At 42.7% G+C, this 19,371-nt stretch overlaps 1 protein-coding gene across 5 annotated transcripts in view; it reads left to right on the plus strand.

Annotated features, from left to right (window-relative positions):
* The window catches only part of TBC1D9 (TBC1 domain family member 9), a 107,487-nt gene that overhangs the window by 11,586 nt on the left and 76,530 nt on the right, over positions 1-19,371 (plus strand). For 4 of the 5 annotated variants that reach the window (XR_006390836.1, XM_044300720.1, XM_044300711.1 and 1 more), the window contains exons 2-10: positions 2,185-2,295; positions 4,816-4,934; positions 6,262-6,490; positions 9,476-9,737; positions 10,630-10,837; positions 14,758-14,964; positions 15,676-15,846; positions 18,436-18,586; positions 18,665-18,879. Coding sequence is in view for 4 of the 5 variants with exons in the window: in XM_044300720.1 (XP_044156655.1) it covers positions 2,185-2,295; positions 4,816-4,934; positions 6,262-6,490; positions 9,476-9,737; positions 10,630-10,837; positions 14,758-14,964; positions 15,676-15,846; positions 18,436-18,586; positions 18,665-18,879 (1,673 nt within the window). In the remaining variant the exon portion in view is untranslated. The remainder of the gene's footprint in view (positions 1-2,184; positions 2,296-4,815; positions 4,935-6,261; positions 6,491-9,475; positions 9,738-10,629; positions 10,838-14,757; positions 14,965-15,675; positions 15,847-18,435; positions 18,587-18,664; positions 18,880-19,371) is intronic. The other variant, XM_044300734.1, reaches the window with a different exon arrangement.

Here is a 19,371-nt window from a genome sequence, read left to right on the forward strand (position 1 = left end):
AAATAATAATCTGCCACCGACTGACCACAGACCTTGTGCTTTACGGGCATGACCTTGAAGACTTTGCTTCTCTGCTTAGGTCATATTTCTTAATGAAGCAATTTATGGTCTCCCTTGTTGCCTAGCAGTGAATGAGTCTTATGAGTCTTGCTGGTGCGGTGCCAGAACTCGGCTCTGCACATTTCTTAATTTTTCCTCAAGCCATCTTACACACACTTAAACTGCAGGAACAGTCGTCTCAGGAAGCTGGGGGTTTATATTTTGGTTTCTGTATATCAGAAAGAGCCCATTGATAACGATGCTTAGAGATGAATATTTAATGCAGGTTTTCAGTATGAGATTTCCTCCATAATTCAACTCCAAAGAACCATTACTATATACATTTGGACAATGTTTGTGTCTGGACGTTACAGTGGTAGAGAATGGCATGTATCATTTTATTATTTTTTATGCAAATTTTTCTTTGGCTACCTGGGCATATCATCAACAGGCCTAATAGGTTATTTGAGAGTGAACACATGTGAAATAGACCCTAGTCCCAAGAGATTGGTTCCAAATGGGTTTGCTTTCCTTAATAATGTTGTATTGCTAGCATATGGGTCCACCAATGGATTTTATACTCTGGTAAGCCAGTCCAACTCTGCCTCCTTGTCAGATGACTCAAATGGACTGGGAAGTTAAAGTGGCATGGAATTGAAAAAAAAATATATATAAAAGTGCCACCATGTGTTGGTTCTGTCAATTGATCCCACCTACAACAAGTAGACAGGACCAATGCAAGTAGGTGGTGCCTGCAATACTGTAGTGCAGAACAAAATACCGCCCCAGCAGAACCAAATAGCATAGTGCAGCACAAAACACTGCCTCAGCAGAACCAAATACCATAGTGCAGCTCAAAATACCGCCCCAGCAGAACCAAATACCACAGTGCAGCTCAAAATACCGCCCAGCAGAACCAAATACCATAGTGCAGCTCAAAATACTGCTGCCCTCACCACAGTTTTCCAGTGTATCACCATCTACCCATAGTTCAGTAGAGCTATGGATGGATAGAGAAGTTGCAGCCATTTTGCAAGCAACTAAAATGCAAGGAACATCACGCTGTCTTGCTGGTTTTCCTCTGTCATTCTTACAATGTTAAGAGCTCTTATTCTCTATTTTATGATCTCACCTATTTGTGATATTGTTGCGATCATTGTGGGGGAAAAACTCCACACTAAACACAGGAGGGAAGGGGAACAGTAACTGGGCCTGGAAACTAGGGAAGGAACAGGTCACCTCTAAAACAGCCCTAAATACCTATTCATATGAATAGACCTTGAAGGTAGGAATATTGGATACCTAGGCCCTTATATCCCTATAAGGCCCTGGAATGAGGTTAGCACCAGAGACAACCCATTCCTCCCCAGATGGACGAATGGAAGTCTCCGTCTCAGGCCCAGATACAAACAACAGGGAATATATCAAACACAAAACAATAAGAAAAGACAAGACTATTCTGAAAGTAGAAAACTAGCAACTCCAGAAGCACCACAGAGTACAACCGACCAGCTAGTTAGAAGGCGGGAAGAAAATCTATAAACCGCACGTCCAAGAGTGAGAAGCGGCTACTTATGGGAAAAGTACAACAAAACACAGGCACATAGAACACTGATCCGTCACCATTGACTTGCATTGTTTTTAGTCCTGGATCAGTTTTTTTTCGGTTTTTATGACCAGACACAAAACCGCAGATCCTGCCACATTCTGGCAAAAATGCCTATGCACGCTGCGGTTTGGTTCTGCCCGATTCCTGGCATTCTCTGGTGACTGGATCACAGTGCTGCAGATGTGAAAGTACCCAAGAAAAGTATATGGGCCTCTTGCACAAATCAAACATTATTTATGAGCCATGAAATTCATCTGACCAGCCTCTTACATACAATGTAATATTGTGGCAGTGGGCCTCTTTATCTATAGACCGCTTGCACATACAATATATCTTCCCATGCTCTATTGGCCCTGTTTTCCATAAAGTTCTTCCTGACCTGGAAGTAAAATCTCAAATTCATCACGTTCATGTAATGCCGAACCAATAAATGATAAAACGCAAACAATACAGAGTAAAGTCCACCCACATAAATGCTTGTCACTTGTGTCCTCATAGTTTTATGTACAAAGACTAAGTTGCTGGTTATTTTGCAGGTTTGCTGGTTGGGACCCTGGATGTTGTATTGGATTCCAGCGCCAGGGTAGCACCTTACCGCATCCTTTATCAGACCCCGGACTCCCTTACATACTGGACCATTGCTTGTGGTAAGAAGCTCAGCATGTAGCGTGTGTGATTCATTTTAGTGGTTATAATGGTGTATTATTCATGTACAGTCCTGTGCAATAGTCTAAGGCAAGTGTGGGGGAAAAAGCTGCAAGGTAAGAATGCTTTCAAAAATAAGTGTTAATAGTTTATATTTATTAACTAAAAGTGAATGAACAAAAGAGAAATTTATATGAAATTAATATTTGATGTCATCTCCCTTTGCCTTCAAAACATCATCAGTTCTTGTAGATACATTTACACCGTTTTTGAAGGAACTCGGCAGAGAGGTTGTTCCAAACATCTTGGAGAACTGACCACAGATCTTCTGTGGATGTAGGCCTGCTCAGATTCTTCTGTCCCTTCTGACTGACTCGATGATGTTGAGATCAGGGTTCTTTGGAGGCCATATCATCACTTCCAGGACTTCTTCCTTGCACTGATGTTCTCAATGACATGGATGTATGTTTGGGGTTGTTGTCCTGCTGCAGAATAAATTAAAATTAGTAACACTTCTAATTTTGAAAGCATTCTTACTTCGCAGCATTTTTTCCACACCTGTAGAAAAGTTTTGCACAGTCCTTTAGTTTTTCTACTGATAAATCTCCATCTTCAGCTTTTATACGAGTGCAACACCTATAAAGATCTGAGAGTCACTCTTTGCTCTTTGACAGGTCCCTTTTGCTTTCAGTAGCCTCAGACCAGTGCAAATACACAAGTCTGTATTGGTTTGGCCAGGATCCATTTTTTACCATAGGCTAATAGCAGCCAAACTCTGATGGTAACCCAGCCCATCGATGATCAGTGCTTTGTTTAAAGGGGTATTCCAGCAAACAGAACTAACACTCACTCAGTATTACTGAACTATTAATATTTGTAACATTTGTAAATTAGTCAGATTGCCCATTTACTCTGTCATTACATTACACTCCAGTTATGTATTTGATATGGTAATGTAATTGGTATGGTGCAGTCATGGTGGGCTGCTGTGGTCATATGGGACTCGATAGAAATCTACCTACTGGCTACTAAAGGCACTGCAGCAGATAGGAAAGATTAACCTTTGCTAGGCTATAAAGCTGGCCCGGAATGAACTCTGACACAATGTTTTGCAACTGACTTGTCATGGAAAAAACCTCTTTAGTTGTTGTGATATACTTCTGCTTGCTTTTTGATTCATTGGAGTTTTATGATATGACCATTATGAAAAGCCTAAGTGTCACATGTTGCTCATTAATTTACAGGGGTTATCCCATGATATATGTGAAAAATATAAATCGGACATCATATAGTACATGACTATCTCTTTCTAATAAAGCTAGAACCAGCCCTGTACCTCACATGGATCCAGAGATCTCCCCATTCATTGCTCTGCTAGATTTATATCAAGCTGGCAGCTCAAGGGGAGTGTCTTTTCTGCTGCAGATCAGGGGGCGTGTCCATGCTCTCCCTATCACAGCTCAGGGGGCGTGTCCATGCTCTGCCTATCACAGCTCAGGAGGCAGTTGAAGGATGGAACTGAGCATGTGCGGCCATCTTGGTGAGCCGGGCAAAGAAATAAGAAGAAACTAACAGGTGACGCTATACAGATACATTTTATCGAATAACTCAGTGGCTATGCAAAACATTTAATTAGATGCAATTACAAAAGCATTTAGATCCAGTTGCAGGTTTGAAAACTGTTGAATATTTTTCATGGGACAACCCCTTTAAGTCACAATTATTGTCTCAGCCAGTGAGATTAATAGTCCTGTAATATTCGAAAACCCTGTTGTAACTGGAGCAGACATACGAGCGCACCCATATAAGTGTACATACAATCTGGCGGGGAGAGAAATAAACACTTCCAAATAAACATTTTTCACCTGAGACTGTCAGAAGTTTCCTGCTTTTACCTATTGATGGTATAGGTAGCCAGCGATTATACTACTGATACACATGAACCATGCAGTATTTGTGTGTTAGCAGCCATCAACATGCTATTTTTTTGGTGGGCAAAAAAAAAAGCACATTTTGGTGGATGCCATATTCACTCAAACATTTGCCATTTTTTTGGGGGAGGGCGATGCCCTTGTCACTTTGGAGAAATGAATGATAAACCAGGCATGGGTAGCAATCTTAATTAGGTGTACTCCAGATTTATCAACTGCAAAAATAAACCTCAGCCTTTCTCCAGTAGGGTAGTGGTTTCTGAAATCAGAGTAACCTCTCCAGACAAAAGATCTGCCAGATATATGAAACCACGAGCAAACTTTGATTTTCCACAAATCACGGCAATGCAGACTTGAGAAAAACTGACTTCAGAAATAAATTCCCCTCTGTGGGTGTTTGTAGACATCTTATGGAAAATGTTGTTAGAAATATGATTAGATCTCATGACCTCGCACTACGGTGAAGGACCAGAGGAGGCTTACAACGATTGCAATGTTCCATTCTTGCATCAGTGTTTTGTTTGCTTTGTCCTATCAATAGAGATGATGAAACCCTAGGTATAGTTATAGTTGTGCTTCTTTTGTGTCCAGGAGGCTCTCGAAGGGAGGTAACTGAACATTGGGAATGGCTAGAGATCAACCTGCTTCAGACGCTTTCCATTTTTGAAAATGAAAATGACATTACTACGTTCGTCAAAGGAAAAATCCAGGTAATGAAACCTGCTTGTTGGGTACGGTTTGTCAAACAGCAGATTTGGATGTAAGATGTCCAAGATGTAGTTTATAGGGGGGTGAATCTGAATAGTCGCCATGTGATACTATATTTCACTTGCAGCGATTGCCGCTGATGTGTGTCTGGCTTTGGTTTCCCTGGCAAAATCAGCTTGTTAGGTCTATCGGGAGCAAGACGCAGCAATCGACTGATCACCTCAGTGGCTCCCGTTTGAAATGTTTTTCTTTGCAGTGAGATAACCTCTTTCAAGAGGTCTGCTGGTCGTTTCCATTAGGCTTAGCTTTAACTGGACATGATAGAAAAAACACCAGAAATGATGGGGGAGAATTATCTTTCCATTTACACCTGAAAAGTGGCGTTAAAAAGTAGCAGGTGCCACTTTTTAACTGCAACTTTTTATAAAATTGTCGTATCTCCCCTTTTTTGCCATCCTCGCCAATTTTCTACAAGTGTGTGTGGCAAGGGCAGAGAAGGGGCATGGCTAGCTGCAGCGACAAATTTATCTTCAATTACATCAGTTTTCTGGCGTAAATGAAGCCAGAAATCTGTGGCAGCCCTGACCTCTCGATTTCTGGTTAGGCGCACAGACTGCAGGAGGAGGCGCCTAATTTATGATGAGGCTTTGCTGTGGGCCCAAACAATATCGATGAATAAAGGACAGAAAGGGAAAAAAAACTTTCTTAAAGAGGTTGGTCAAGAAGCAGGCAACACCAATGCTCCCAATGAGTGCCCCATTAAAAAATAATAATAAAAAAAACCCTGTCAGTGGTCCCGCTGTGGTGGAGCTACTGCCTCGTTACAGGCTGGACCAGAAAGTGGCTTGTTCCCATGTCCACTACGGCGAGTCACAGGCCTCAGCAGAGCTGTCAAATCTGCTTGCGTCATACGTCGCAGCAGGGCCGAGCCACTTCTTGGTTCATTGGGACCTGAAGTGGCTGGGAATTGGGCAGTGGCACAGGCATGACGGGACCAGTGTTGTTCTTTATTAATGGGGAACAGGTTACGAGTATTGAGGTTGCCATCCCCTAGGCTAGACAACCCATTTAAATCCAAAAAAGCAACCTGCTTAGCAACGTCACATAGCATTCATGGTAGTTAAGCAAACAAAATGATTAAATCTGTACATACTCTATTTTTTTTGCATTAGTGCAAATTGCAATTAAAGTTTGGAGAGTGCCAAAGATGATCCTTTTTGATGTTTAAGGAAAAAATAAAAAATGTTTGACTACTGTATACCCATATACCCAGCCAACAAATGATCCAGTTCCATTGATAACTACGTCATATGCCCTTACTTTCTCCAGGGTATCATTGCAGAGTATAATAAAATCAATGGCGTAAAAGATGATGATGATACAGATAAGTTTAAGGAAGCCATAGTGAAGTTCCACAAGCTATTTGGCATGCCAGAAGAAGAGAAGTTGGTGAACTACTACTCATGCAGTTACTGGAAGGGCAGAGTTCCCCGACAAGGATGGATGTACCTAAGCATCAACCACCTCTGTTTCTACTCCTTCCTATTAGGAAAAGAAGGTAGTGTAACAGATATTCAGTTTTCTTCCAATTGATAGAAATTAAACTTTTTATGAAAGGAAATTGAATTACCGTATTTTTCGCTGTATAAGACGCACCAGCCCATAAGACGCACCTAGGTTTTTGAGGAGGAAAATAAGAAAAAAAAAATTTAGAACCAAAAGGTGTGCTTTTGGTGGGTTTTGAACTAATTGTGGTCTGTGGATGGCACTGTTATGGGGGATCTGTGGGTGACACTTATGGGGGATCTGTGGGTGGCGCTTATTGGGCTCTCTGGATGGCATTGTTATGAGGATCTGTGTATGACAGTTATGGGGGGGATCTGTGGATGACACATATATAGCATCTTATGCTATGTGTCATCCACAGATCCCCTCCATAAGTGTCCCTGTAGTGAATGACCCTCAATACAGGGGGTGGGGGTCGCATCTGATTTTATAATGACAGCGGGGCCCGTGCAGTGACTGTATTCTACTACACGGGCCCCGCTCACTGTATAATCGTATCTCTAATAGTTAATTGTTATGTATATAATCGTATAATGAGCGCTGTGTATTACTTACAACTACAAGTGCTCGCCGCTCGGTAGGTAGCAGAGAGGAGGGAGGAGGCAGGCCGGGAGGACAGGCGCTGACAGCGTGAGTCATACGTCATGCGCCCACGCCGCCTGCTTCATTCATAAAGTGGGCGGCGCAGATGCGTGACGTATGACTCGCACTGCCAGCGCCCGTCCTCCCAGCCTGCCTCCTCCCTCCTCTCTGCTACCTACCGAGCGGCGAGCGCTTGTAGTTGTAAGTAATACACAGCGCTCATTATGCGATTATATACATAACAATTAACTATTAGAGATACGATTATACAGTGAGCGGGGCCCGTGTAGTAGAATACAGTCACTGCACGGGCCCCGCTGTCATTATAAAAGCAGATGCCGGCCCCCAGCCCCTCCTCCCTCACAGCTGATACACCCGCCGCACGGCATCGCGGTGGGTGTATCATTGAAAACTCTGCAAAATCAGCAGCATTCACCGTATAAGACGCACTGCTATTTTCCCCCCACTTTTGGGGGTAAAAAAGTGCGTCTTATACGGCGAAAAATACGGTAATAATTCCTAAGACAAATATACAGAACCTGAATTTTGATCAATTTCAACAGGTCCAGAGCAACACCATCCAAATAGTCCTTCATAAGCACATAACAAAGTCCCTCCATGTACATGACAATACTCCTTGTGACAAAGTTTCTACCTATTCATGTTTTACATGTATGGATGTAACCACTTTATATGGGAAGAAATCCCTACCTGTGGCTATGAGATAATGTGGTATCTAATGAGAAAATAGACCCTTAGGCTTAATTCACGTTCACTTTTCTAAAACATGTCCATGTTCCATCTGCTAAAAACATCCGATTTGAAAAGAACTGTACATGGATGATGTTTGCGTGCTGTCTGCTTTTCTCGTTGATCAATTGGGGCAGATTTACTAAACCTATAGATGGCCCAAACTTAGACCGTCTGTTAGGACCTGCACCAGAATTATCAGTGGGGCTCAGGCTGGATGATAAATGTGGTGCAGGGATAGTCACTTTTCTCTGACTCTCTACCAATTATTGATTGTCTTAATTTGTGACAGAATTTTACACCAGAAATATCACACAAAACATTGCATATTAGGCCATGCTCGCTATCCCACAAACCCTCACCCCTTTTTACAGATTCTAGACGCAGACACATTAGTATGTCTGGGCCATTGAATTCAGTGGCCGAGTGTAGTGTTAGAATCGGACTATAGTAGTGCATGCTGAAACTTTCTCTATACAGAGTAATGGTCCATATGGAAAAGCAGACATGCAAAATGGCCCATTGACTATAATGTGTTCGGCTTTCAGTTTGTGTGCGGTCTGTTCTACACTTAGACAGCACACTAATATGAAAAGACCTTGTCTGAATAAGGCCTTATATAGCGACATTATTTGTGCACACATTTTGATCAAATTATATTTGTTTATTAAGTGCCTTCTACTATGTGTCATACATTGTTACTGCTACTAAACTAAACTCCCTCAAGGATGTTGTCTATAGTTGTTCTGTGCAGAATATAAGACGGGGCTGCCTAACCTGTAGATAAACCATATCCACTATGCCATTTTATATCTCAAAATGAAATCTTTTATTCAATTTTAGTATTGTTAATTAAATGTAATATTGTAAATGTGAAATAAAGGAGATTTATAAATGTAAAAAAAAATCTTTATTGCCTATAGCAATCACAGCGCAGCTTTTTATATTCCTTATAATGCTCTCGAAAACCTGTATTGATTAAAATGTTGTAGCTATTAGTTTAGGTTTAAAGAGAGTTTAGCAGTTTTGATACATGCAGCGGTATTTCTCTAAAAGAAATCCAGTATTATGCCAGAAACCTGGCAGACCCTGTTATAGTGAAGGCCATCGGTGATCTCCGACATATGCCAGACACGGCAATTCCGATTATTGTGTTCCTGTGCGGGAACAGAATACCAGAATTCTGTGGACATAGCCTTATCCTGTCTTTTCTAGAATACCAGGCTCCAGCAGTAGAATGGAGTTGTCATCTTTCTTGAAAGGTCATAAAGTTTTGTGTGGTCCAAGAACTCCTGTGAATGCGGAAATATTGTTTTGAGTGGTCATTTAAAAATTTTCATAATAGAACATTATTAATAATAATTCATTTTACTAATTTCCTATTTCTTAAAGTATTAATGGACTCACATAAATGAAGGATTAAATAGAATTCCCCTAAATTACAAAGTGGTTGACCATATTATTGATCATATCTTTCAAAAGATGAAAGTCGAGGATGTGCCATAGAGAAATATTAATGCAGACAGTAACGGATCCAGGCTTTCTGGCCACTACAAATAATTATGTTTCTGTTTGTGTAGAAGACCTTTGGCAATGACTGAGCAATGTTCTTGCTGTCGGTAAACTGTCATCTATGTTTTCATAGCCAAGCTGGTGATCCGATGGGTTGACATAACACAACTGGAAAAGATGGCTACCTTACTTCTCCCAGACATGATTAAAGTCAGCACTCGCTCTAGTGAACATTTCTTCTCTGTTTTTCTGAACATCTCTGAGACTTTTAAATTGATGGAGCAGCTTGCCAACATAGCTATGAGGCAACTCCTGGATAATGAAGGGTTTGAGCAGGACCGATCCCTTCCCAAATTAAAAAAGAAATCCCCCAAAAAAGTATCTACCTTAAAGAGGTGAGTGGAAGTTCAAACAATGCAGTGCTTGAAGTATTCAAGTCCTTGATCACTTGTTGGGACCCATATAAAATGCACTTTCTCTATATTTCTTATGACCTATATTGATAAGAGCAGTGTGTAGTCCAACCAAAGCTCATTAGTTATGGCTCCTTTAAACAGACCAATGATTGGGCAATTATTGGGAAGGACCTTTCCTAGGAACACTTGTTCCCAATAATTGACCTGAGTAAAGGTGTTGCTAATCACCCGATGAACGAGCAAGCTCGTTCATTAGTTGAAAGCATCACTGCTGCAGACACCTACATCATTGTTTCTGCTGTCTAAACAGTTATCTGCTGCTCAGAAGCAATTTTTCAGTTTGAAGATGAGCGATCACAGTGGCAGTCACTACTCTCCATATAGAGGAGATGATTGCAACATGTAAATGCAGCTCTCACCTCCTCTAACAGGCAATTATCAAGAATGACTGACTGATTTGTTCCCAAAAACTGCCTGCTGTGTTGGCCCATGTAAAGGGGACTTTAGGTATGAGATAAGGGTGCTGGAGCGACACCCTAAGGCAGGAGAGTGTCTTAGGTTGCAGAAATGTGAATTTGATAAGAGAACGAACAATGGATGCAGGAAAAGTTCTAGATAGAAGTGAAGACAAGGTTAATGTTAAAAATTTGGAGTGCAACGTGGACATTTTAGGGATTGTCTTGAGTGTGACCAAGGTGGAGAAAGGAGGAGTAAGTTTGGGGGATGTGCTTGAAATTAGGAGATATTTCTACAGGGTTTATGGGAAATGATTTGTGTATGTAATCAAGTTCTCAATAAATCCGATATAGGAGATGGTAGGTTTTATTTGAGTAGGTGCTGGTATCATAACTTCTTTGTGCTTGTTTTACAGAGATTTAGATGCTCGAGCCAAGAGTGAACGGTATCGCGCTCTCTTCCGTCTTCCGAAGGATGAAAAGTTGGATGGACATACAGCCTGCACTTTGTGGACCCCCTTCAGTAAACTGCATATTGTGGGGCAAATGTTTGTTTCCACAAATTACATTTGCTTCACCAGTAAAGAAGAGAATCTGTGCAGTCTGATCATCCCGCTGAGAGAGGTTGGTATACTTACTGGTCTCTATTGTCATTGTGTGCACCGAGGAGGATCGGCCTCTGAGAAATTACCTTCATTTACAATTGTATGTCACTTAATAACTGAGATTGTCACTCTGGAAGAAAGTCTGTTCAGAAATTAGCTGTTTGACAGCTGCATTTTCTGGCCCATTTAATCAAGTTGTCATTTGGTAAATTACCTCTTTTACGCTTTGTGCCTGATCTAATTATATTTCTATAAGAAGGGCAATCATGGAGAAACCTCAGCTTCTCAAAGCCTCCGTGTCCCTGATCTGTGGTGTATAAGCCGTATTCATGGGGCTCAGTCTGCTGTGTAGTGATCTATCACTAGTATAGTGGATGAGTAGGTACAGTACGTGTATCTCATGGATAGATGATGCAGATAATAGGACACCGGCTCTGATAATTATGACACTATATATATATTAACTTATTGCCGAAAAGGAAATGTCCGTCATGTACATGATTATGGCGCTATTGCTGTGTTAAAAAATAATTCTATATATTTAATGGAATTCAATATAAATACCTAATATTATGAGGGGCACTTCCATGAAGCCCGGGTGACTCTGTGATTAACTGATGGCATTATGGTTCTAAGGATGACTACTAAGTTAGATACACCGTGTACTGGCTGATATTGGAAGAAAAGGTGTCTTTATTGGTAGATCCTCACTGTCTTACAGGAGCAGCAAACTGAATTAGTGTTAACGGGGTTATCCGGGAATTTGATATTGATCGCCTATCATATCAGATCGGTAGGAGTCTGACCCCCTGCACCCTTACCAACCAACTGTTTGAAGAGGCCTCAGCGATCACCGGAGCGCTCTCCTCACAGCCTACCAAACACAGCTTCATACATTGTATAGCAGCTGTGCCCCATTCATTTGAATGTTACTGAGCTGCACCTAGGCCATGAGACCGATGTACATGATGTCACTGGTCTAGGAAGATTCCTAAGCGATCATGGAGCGCTGTGGTCTCTTTGAACAGATGATTGGTGGGGGTGCCGGGAGTCAGACCCCTGCTGATCTGATATTGATGATCTTTTCTGAGGATAGGCTATCAATATCAACTTCCTGAATAACCCTTTTAAACCAATCTCATCCACAAGCTGCATAAAAAATCCACAGTATAAATTGACCTGCGGTTACGATTATAAATATCATTCATGGTTCATAGTGCATGCTGGGGATTTTTTATATATTTTTTGCAATGCAAAGGGTGAAATCTGCAGGAAATCGACAGCAAAATCTGCATGTAAATTTTATGGATTTTGACGTGGATTTTCTGCAGTAAATTACCCTTAGGCCCCATGCACACGGCCGTGTTTCACAGCCGTGTGCGGGCCGTGGAACCGCGGCCTGGATCCCTCCTGAGAGCAGGAGCGCACGGCGTCACTGGTTGCTATGACGCCGTGCGCTCCCTGCTGCCGGCACAGTACAGTAATACACTGGTATAGATCATACCAGTGTATTACTGTATTGCGGCGGCAGCAGGGAGCGCACGGCGTCATAGCAACCAGTGACGCCGTGCGCTCCTGCTCTCAGGAGGGATCCAGGCCGCGGTTCCACGGCCCGCACACGGCTGTGAAACACGGCCGTGTGCATGGGGCCTTAAAGGGATAACTATCTTTCATCTACTGTGTGACCGCCAAGTAAGCTCTCACGCAATGCACAGCTCTCCAGCTACAGAAGACCTTTATGTTAAAAAAATATATGAAAAAATGAGGAATATGAAAAGTTATTCAGCATCTCATTTCTGTCTGTCACATTGCATAAAGATGGAGCCATCCTTTGAGACCTTGTGTCCATGGGTATAGCTCATGCATGACTGACATTTTAGACAAGCAGAATGTAAAGAAAATGATGTCCAGATGTGGACCCTGAGATTGGCTCATGAGAGAACATATTTTAGTATGGTGCCTATCGGTGAGAGTGATGACCGTATTTTTCGCCGTATAAGACGCACTTTCCCCCCCCCCCAAAAGTGGGGGGAAAATAGCAGTGCGTCTTTATACGGCGAATGCAGCTTATTTTGCGATTTGCGAATTTTCGCGTGAATTTTTTGCGCAAATTATTTTGCGATTTTCAATGATACACCCGCCGCGATGCAGGCTGGGAGGACGGGCGCTGGCAGTGTGTGAGTCATACGTCACGCGCCTGCGCCGCCCACTTTATGAATGAAGCAGGCGGCGTGGGCGCATGACGTATGACTCACACACTGCCAGCGCCTGTCCTCCCGGCCTGCCTCCTGCCTCCTCTCGGCGAGCGCTTGTAGTTCTAAGTACTCCGCTCATTATGCGATTATGCACATAACTATTTACTATTAGATATACGATTATACAGTGAGCGGGGCCCGTGTAGTAGAATACAGTCACTGCACGGGCCCCGCTGTCATTATAAAGCCAGATGCCGGCCCCCAGACCTGTATTGAGGGTCATTCACTACAGGGACACTTATGGAGGGGATCTGTGGATGACACATAGCATAAGATGCTATATATGTGTCATCCACAGATCCCCCCCATAACTGTCATACACAGAGACCCCAATAAGAGCCACCCACAGATCCCCAATAAGAGCCACCCACAGATCCCCCATAAGTGTCACCCACAGATCCCCCATAAGTGTCACCCACAGATCCCCCATAAGTGTCACCCACAGATCCCCCATAAGTGTCACCCACAGATCCCCCATAAGTGTCACCCACAGATCCCCCATAAGTGTCACCCACAGATCCCCCATAAGTGTCACCCACAGATCCCCCATAAGTGTCACCCACAGATCCCCCATAAGTGTCACCCACAGATCCCCCATAAGTGTCACCCACAGATCCCCCATAAGTGTCACCCACAGATCCCCCATAAGTGTCACCCACAGATCCCCCATAAGTGTCACCCACAGATCCCCCATAAGTGTCACCCACAGATCCCCCATAAGTGTCACCCACAGATCCCCCATAAGTGTCACCCACAGATCCCCCATAAGTGTCACCCACAGATCCCCCATAAGTGTCACCCACAGATCCCCCATAAGTGTCACCCACAGATCCCCCATAAGTGTCACCCACAGATCCCCCATAAGTGTCACCCACAGATCCCCCATAAGTGTCACCCACAGATCCCCCATAAGTGTCACCCACAGATCCCCCATAAGTGTCACCCACAGATCCCCCATAAGTGTCACCCACAGATCCCCCATAAGTGTCACCCACAGATCCCCCATAAGTGTCACCCACAGATCCCCCATAAGTGTCACCCACAGATCCCCCATAACAGTGCGTCACCCACAGATCCCCCATAACAGTGCCATCCACAGACCACAATTAGTTCAAAACCCACCAAAAGCACACCTTTTGGTTCAAAATATTTTTTTTCTTATTTTCCTCCTCAAAAACCTAGGTGCGTCTTATAGGCCGGTGCGTCTTATAGGGCGAAAAATACGGTATATGAATATAGAAAGAGCCTCTTTAAAGGGGTTGTCCAAGTTTTTGGGTACCTGTGGAGAAATCCATACTCGCGTGCTCCCCACTGTGCATCTGGGGTCATGTTGCCACTGTAACCAATGACTGGCTTTAGTAGTGATAAGTCCCCAAGCGCCAGGAGACCCATCAGTGATGTTCCACTTAGCACACGTCACCCTGTCCATGCAGAAGTTGACAGAGACTGGAAGAGCAGTGAAGGAAGCTGGAATGGAGCAGTAAGGAGCAGGCGAGTATGAGGTTCTCCACAGGTGCTGCTGCCTTTCTAGCATATAAAAAAAATAATAATAATAATGTAATATTTTTAAGCCTAGTTATATTTTATTCTTCAGACTATAATCAATGAGTGAGTCTGGTGTGCGTCATCCAGCTGCCAGTGGCTTTCTCTTTGTGTAGTAAATGAATGTCTTGCCTTTGTGTAGGTGACCATTGTAGAGAAGGCTGACAGCTCCAGTGTCCTGCCCAGCCCGCTGTCTATCAGCACCAAGAACAGAATGACATTTCTCTTTGCCAATTTGAAGGACAGAGACTTTCTTGTGCAGAGAATATCGGATTTCCTGCAGCAGACTACCTTGAAAATGTACTTTGACAAGGATATTTCTGGCAGCGACAGCAGCATAGAGGAGGAGGTAAAATACGTGATGACCTGTATACACACTTGTCTTCTCAAGTTACTGGTTCTGTTTTCCATTGATGATTAGGTATACAGCAAACTGCATCATTACAATCATTGACTTTAGGGGGGTACTATCTCTCCTTAGGTAGAGAGCACCTAAATCAGCGTGAGGAGACTTATAGGCCATACATGCTCCTCTGGAATTCTGGGAGGAGGGGGATGCAAAGGAGCTCTTTCATTGACTTTGTAACCCAGTTCTCTGTATTGTCTTCAGGTTCTCATAAAATATACCTGTCGCCATGAAATGCATGCAGGCCGCATGTTATAGAGCAGGAGGAGCTGAGCAGATTGACCTATAGTTCTGTGGGGAAAGAGTAAAGTTTGCAGTTGAATCTGTGCTCTTTTTATGCATTGGAGTCATGTGGGTGGACCTGCGCAGTGATTGACCGACTTCCTTGTATGATTAGTCATTCAGAGTGGCACCTCCCACTTGACTCCTAAGCATGGAAAGAGCAGATTTTTAAATGTATAAATTACAAGTTTTACTGAATCTTTCCCCATAAAACTATATATCAGTCTGCTCGGCTCCTTCTGCTCTATATCGTGCTGCCTGCATTTAAAATACAGCACATTTCTATTATACCATTGCTTATTACTTGAAATGACAAAAAAATGGCTCTGGTGATGTGTATGTACTGTAATATGTGTCCGTTCATGTTTGCAGGCTGACTCCAGGGCCACTGGTTTTGTTTCCTGCAGTCCTCATCAAAGACTAAGAATGGAAGCAGATAGAGACCGACACATAAACCTAAATGGAAACAGCGCTCCAACAGCAACACAAACTTTAATGACCATGTATCGTAGGAGGTCCCCCGAGGAATTCAACCCTAAATTGGTAAGAAGAGGCAGCACAATCCTGACACAGCATACATGCTAGGGTACAGAGCGTGAACCTGACAACTCTGATCCCAGGTTTTGTCATTCTTGTTCTATAACTTGTTTTAATGAGGCTCAGATTTTCAATCAAGTCATTGATGTCGGAGGAAAATGAGTCAGTAAATGGCTTCCTGCTGAAAGACAGCAGCGGTAATGGTGACAGAATATGAATTGTAAGTGTGTTCAGATTAGGAATTTCATTCCCAGCAGTTTCTTACACTGCATATATTATATCCAGTCTTATAAAGCAAGGAAGCAAGAAAAGCTGAGACATGAGGCAAGACTCTTATACAGTTTTACAGTAAAAGAAGCACTCCCACTATTTTATTTGCTCAGACCTGTTAGAGAGTTACATGGTGATGGATGCCACTGTATGGCATCAGTCTGAGGAATCCGTTAAGGTATACGTTTTTTGTATAAGTTAAACTGATAGCAAAAACGTGACATGAGCCCAGCCTAAACTATAGTGAAGGTAATCTTCTTACCAGTGTCTGTATTTGTGAGTTATCCCCTCCCTTCTGCTTCTCAGCTGTGTCATGTGACCAGCACTCTGACACTCCAAATAACACAGCATTTTATGTTTGTGGACAGGAAGCCAGTTTCTCTATGTATTCTTATGGGAGCCTCAATGTCAGTCTCGTATGAATGAATAGAGAAGTAACTGGCCTTCTGTCCTGTGTCAGTTGGAGAGGCAGAGTGTTGGTTACGTGACACAGCTGAGGATCAGAAGGGAGATTATAACTCACAAATACAGTCATTAAAGATTACCTTCACTACAGTTTACATCATGTACATTTCTAATGGGCCAGAGAATAAAGAGTTTTGTGGAAGTGTTACTTTAAATAAGTTGAGAATGAAATGCAGCCACATCATGGCAAGTCAGTTGGCTGGTAGACAAAGCAGCCACTGTGGCAAAACGAGCACAAATCTGAACCTAATTTTAGTGCCATCAAAGCTTCACAAATCTATTGTTTTACCAGGGGCAGACAGTCACACAGAGGGGTATTTATCAATGTGTTTACGCTACTATTGTGGCATATGGGAACGCCAGTCTTGATAAATCTACCCCATTGTCATCAGTGATGACTTTTTAACATGTTCATTGTGGGATGTAACTGTGTAAGGATCACGTACAGTACACGATATACAGCAAGTGATCCAGTAAGGGCCTGGAGCAGAATTTGACTTGCGTGTGTCCAGTAGGCAAATTTAAATAATTAACAACTTGTCTATTGATAATCACATTTAAAAAAAAATACTCAGAATACTCTTTTAGACGGGTGACCAATTCGTCTCAGGAGCGTAGCAGGTCCCAGAAGCAATTACCCAGACTATGGGTAGTGAAGTCCAAAACCATAAGTGTGTGTTACCATTAGGGTAGTTTCAGATTGTCTATGGGAAACACGCTTTATGGGAATTGTGAGGGTACTCTGCTCCTATAACCGGACCTCAAAGCATTATAACTATTTATAATGCTGTGTCCCTGCCTGACCTCCGCTGTAGTGACTAGCACTGACTGCATAACGTGAGTACAAATCATCACAGCCGATGTCAGGTAGGGACACACAGCATTATAGGTCCTGTTAAGGGAGCAGAATTCCCAAACAGGGTGTGCTCCCTGCAGGTAACTTACTTGTCTGAAACTACCCTTACTGTCTAGTCCATACACAGCCTTTATGGTCCTCAACCATCTGTAAACGTTCAATGCTTCTTTCCTCAGATTGTGTTGCTTAGTAAACTTGCTTCACTCTCAGGGAAGATGTGTCCCTGGAGAAAAGTTCTTTCAGGGCCTATTTGGCAGAGCACACCAAAACCGGTCTTCTCTCTAGCTTGGCTTGTTAGGAACTTCCTACACTACCATAACCACGGCAAATGGGAATAGTCCATAACCCAGCAATGGGTTACCAAGGCTGCCAGATAACTCTTTCCTCCTATACACAGCCTTGCTGGATCACATAGTGCTTAAAGGGAACCTGTCACTGGGATTTTGGGTATAGAGCTGAGGACATGGGTTGCTAGATGGCCGCTAGCACATCCGCAATACCCAGTCCCCATAGCTCTATGTGCTTTTATTGTGTAAAAAAAAAAACAATTTGATACATATGCAAAGTAACATAAGAGTCATATCTATCTTGTGTGACCAGAGAAGAGTCATATTTTCAAGCTCTGACTCATCTCAGGTTAATTTGCATATGTATCAAATCGGTTTTTATATACAATAAAAGCACACCGAGCTATGGGGACTGGTTATTGCGGATGTGCTAGCGGCGATCTAGCAACCCATGTCCTCAGCTCTATACCCAAAAATCCCGGTGACAGGTTCCCTTTAAATATAAGTTAGCATAACAGTAAACCTTTTAAAATGCTGAACCTGAAAATGCAGCTTTAGCATTGACGGGTCACTGCATGTCCACTACTATAGAAAACCATGGTGGTCTCAGATCACAGACTTCTTCAGAAATGTTGTTTTCTCACATGTGTTCTCACATATATTACAAGTACCCTACTTTATACTAATGACAGTGGGCACTTTATTGTGTCTTCAAAGGCCAAAGAGTTTCTTAAGGAGCAAGCTTGGAAGATTCATTTTGCAGAATATGGGCAAGGTATTTGTATGTACCGCACACAGAAAACAAGAGACCTGGTACTGAAAGGCATCCCAGAGAGAATGCGAGGAGAGCTGTGGCTGCTGTTCTCTGGTAAGTCACCTGTGCAGGTAGGTAGATTGTCTGCTGGATTACTTAAGTTCCATGGCTAATTGTTCATTCTGTTATCAGGGGCTATTAATGAGATGGCGACACACCCAGGTTATTATGAGGAACTGGTTGAGAAATCTATGGGTCAATACAACCTTGCCACAGAGGAGATTGAAAGGGATTTGCATCGTTCCCTTCCCGAGCATCCTGCATTCCAAAATGAAATTGGAATTTCTGCCTTGAGGAGAGTCCTCACTGCTTATGCTTTTAGAAATCCAAACATTGGGTATTGTCAGGTAAGTTCTGATATTCTAACACCTTGAACAATTTTGCAGTTCTTCTCTTTGTGCGACCTAATTCTATGATGAGAATCAAGCAAAAGAGAGAGAAAATGAGAATTTTGGGCATTTATTTATCGTCTAGTATATTGCAAAATCTCCATACCATCATAATACTTTTTTGGCCTCGCAGTAGGGCTACATTCACATCTACTTTGAAGGCTCCTTTTGGGAGCAGAAGAATGGAAATAAATAGTGCTGATTTGAAAGCGTCTAAGGCCGTGTTCACATGGCAGCATTTGCAAAGGCAAAATCTGCTGTGTATTCCATGGCAGAAGCCCCTTTTGCAGGGGGCTCTAGGACCCTGTTGGGTCACCTCTACCCTGGATACAAGATGGGATTCAGTTGGACATGGAGACATACAGCTTTTATTTTTCGAAACTGGAATATCCTTTTATTCTTAAACAGCCAAACCTTCTTAATGGTTAAATGGGTTTTCCAAGTGTTTTT

This window comes from Bufo gargarizans, chromosome 1, assembly GCF_014858855.1.
Source record: "Bufo gargarizans isolate SCDJY-AF-19 chromosome 1, ASM1485885v1, whole genome shotgun sequence".
Taxonomy (NCBI): Eukaryota; Metazoa; Chordata; class Amphibia; order Anura; family Bufonidae; genus Bufo; species Bufo gargarizans.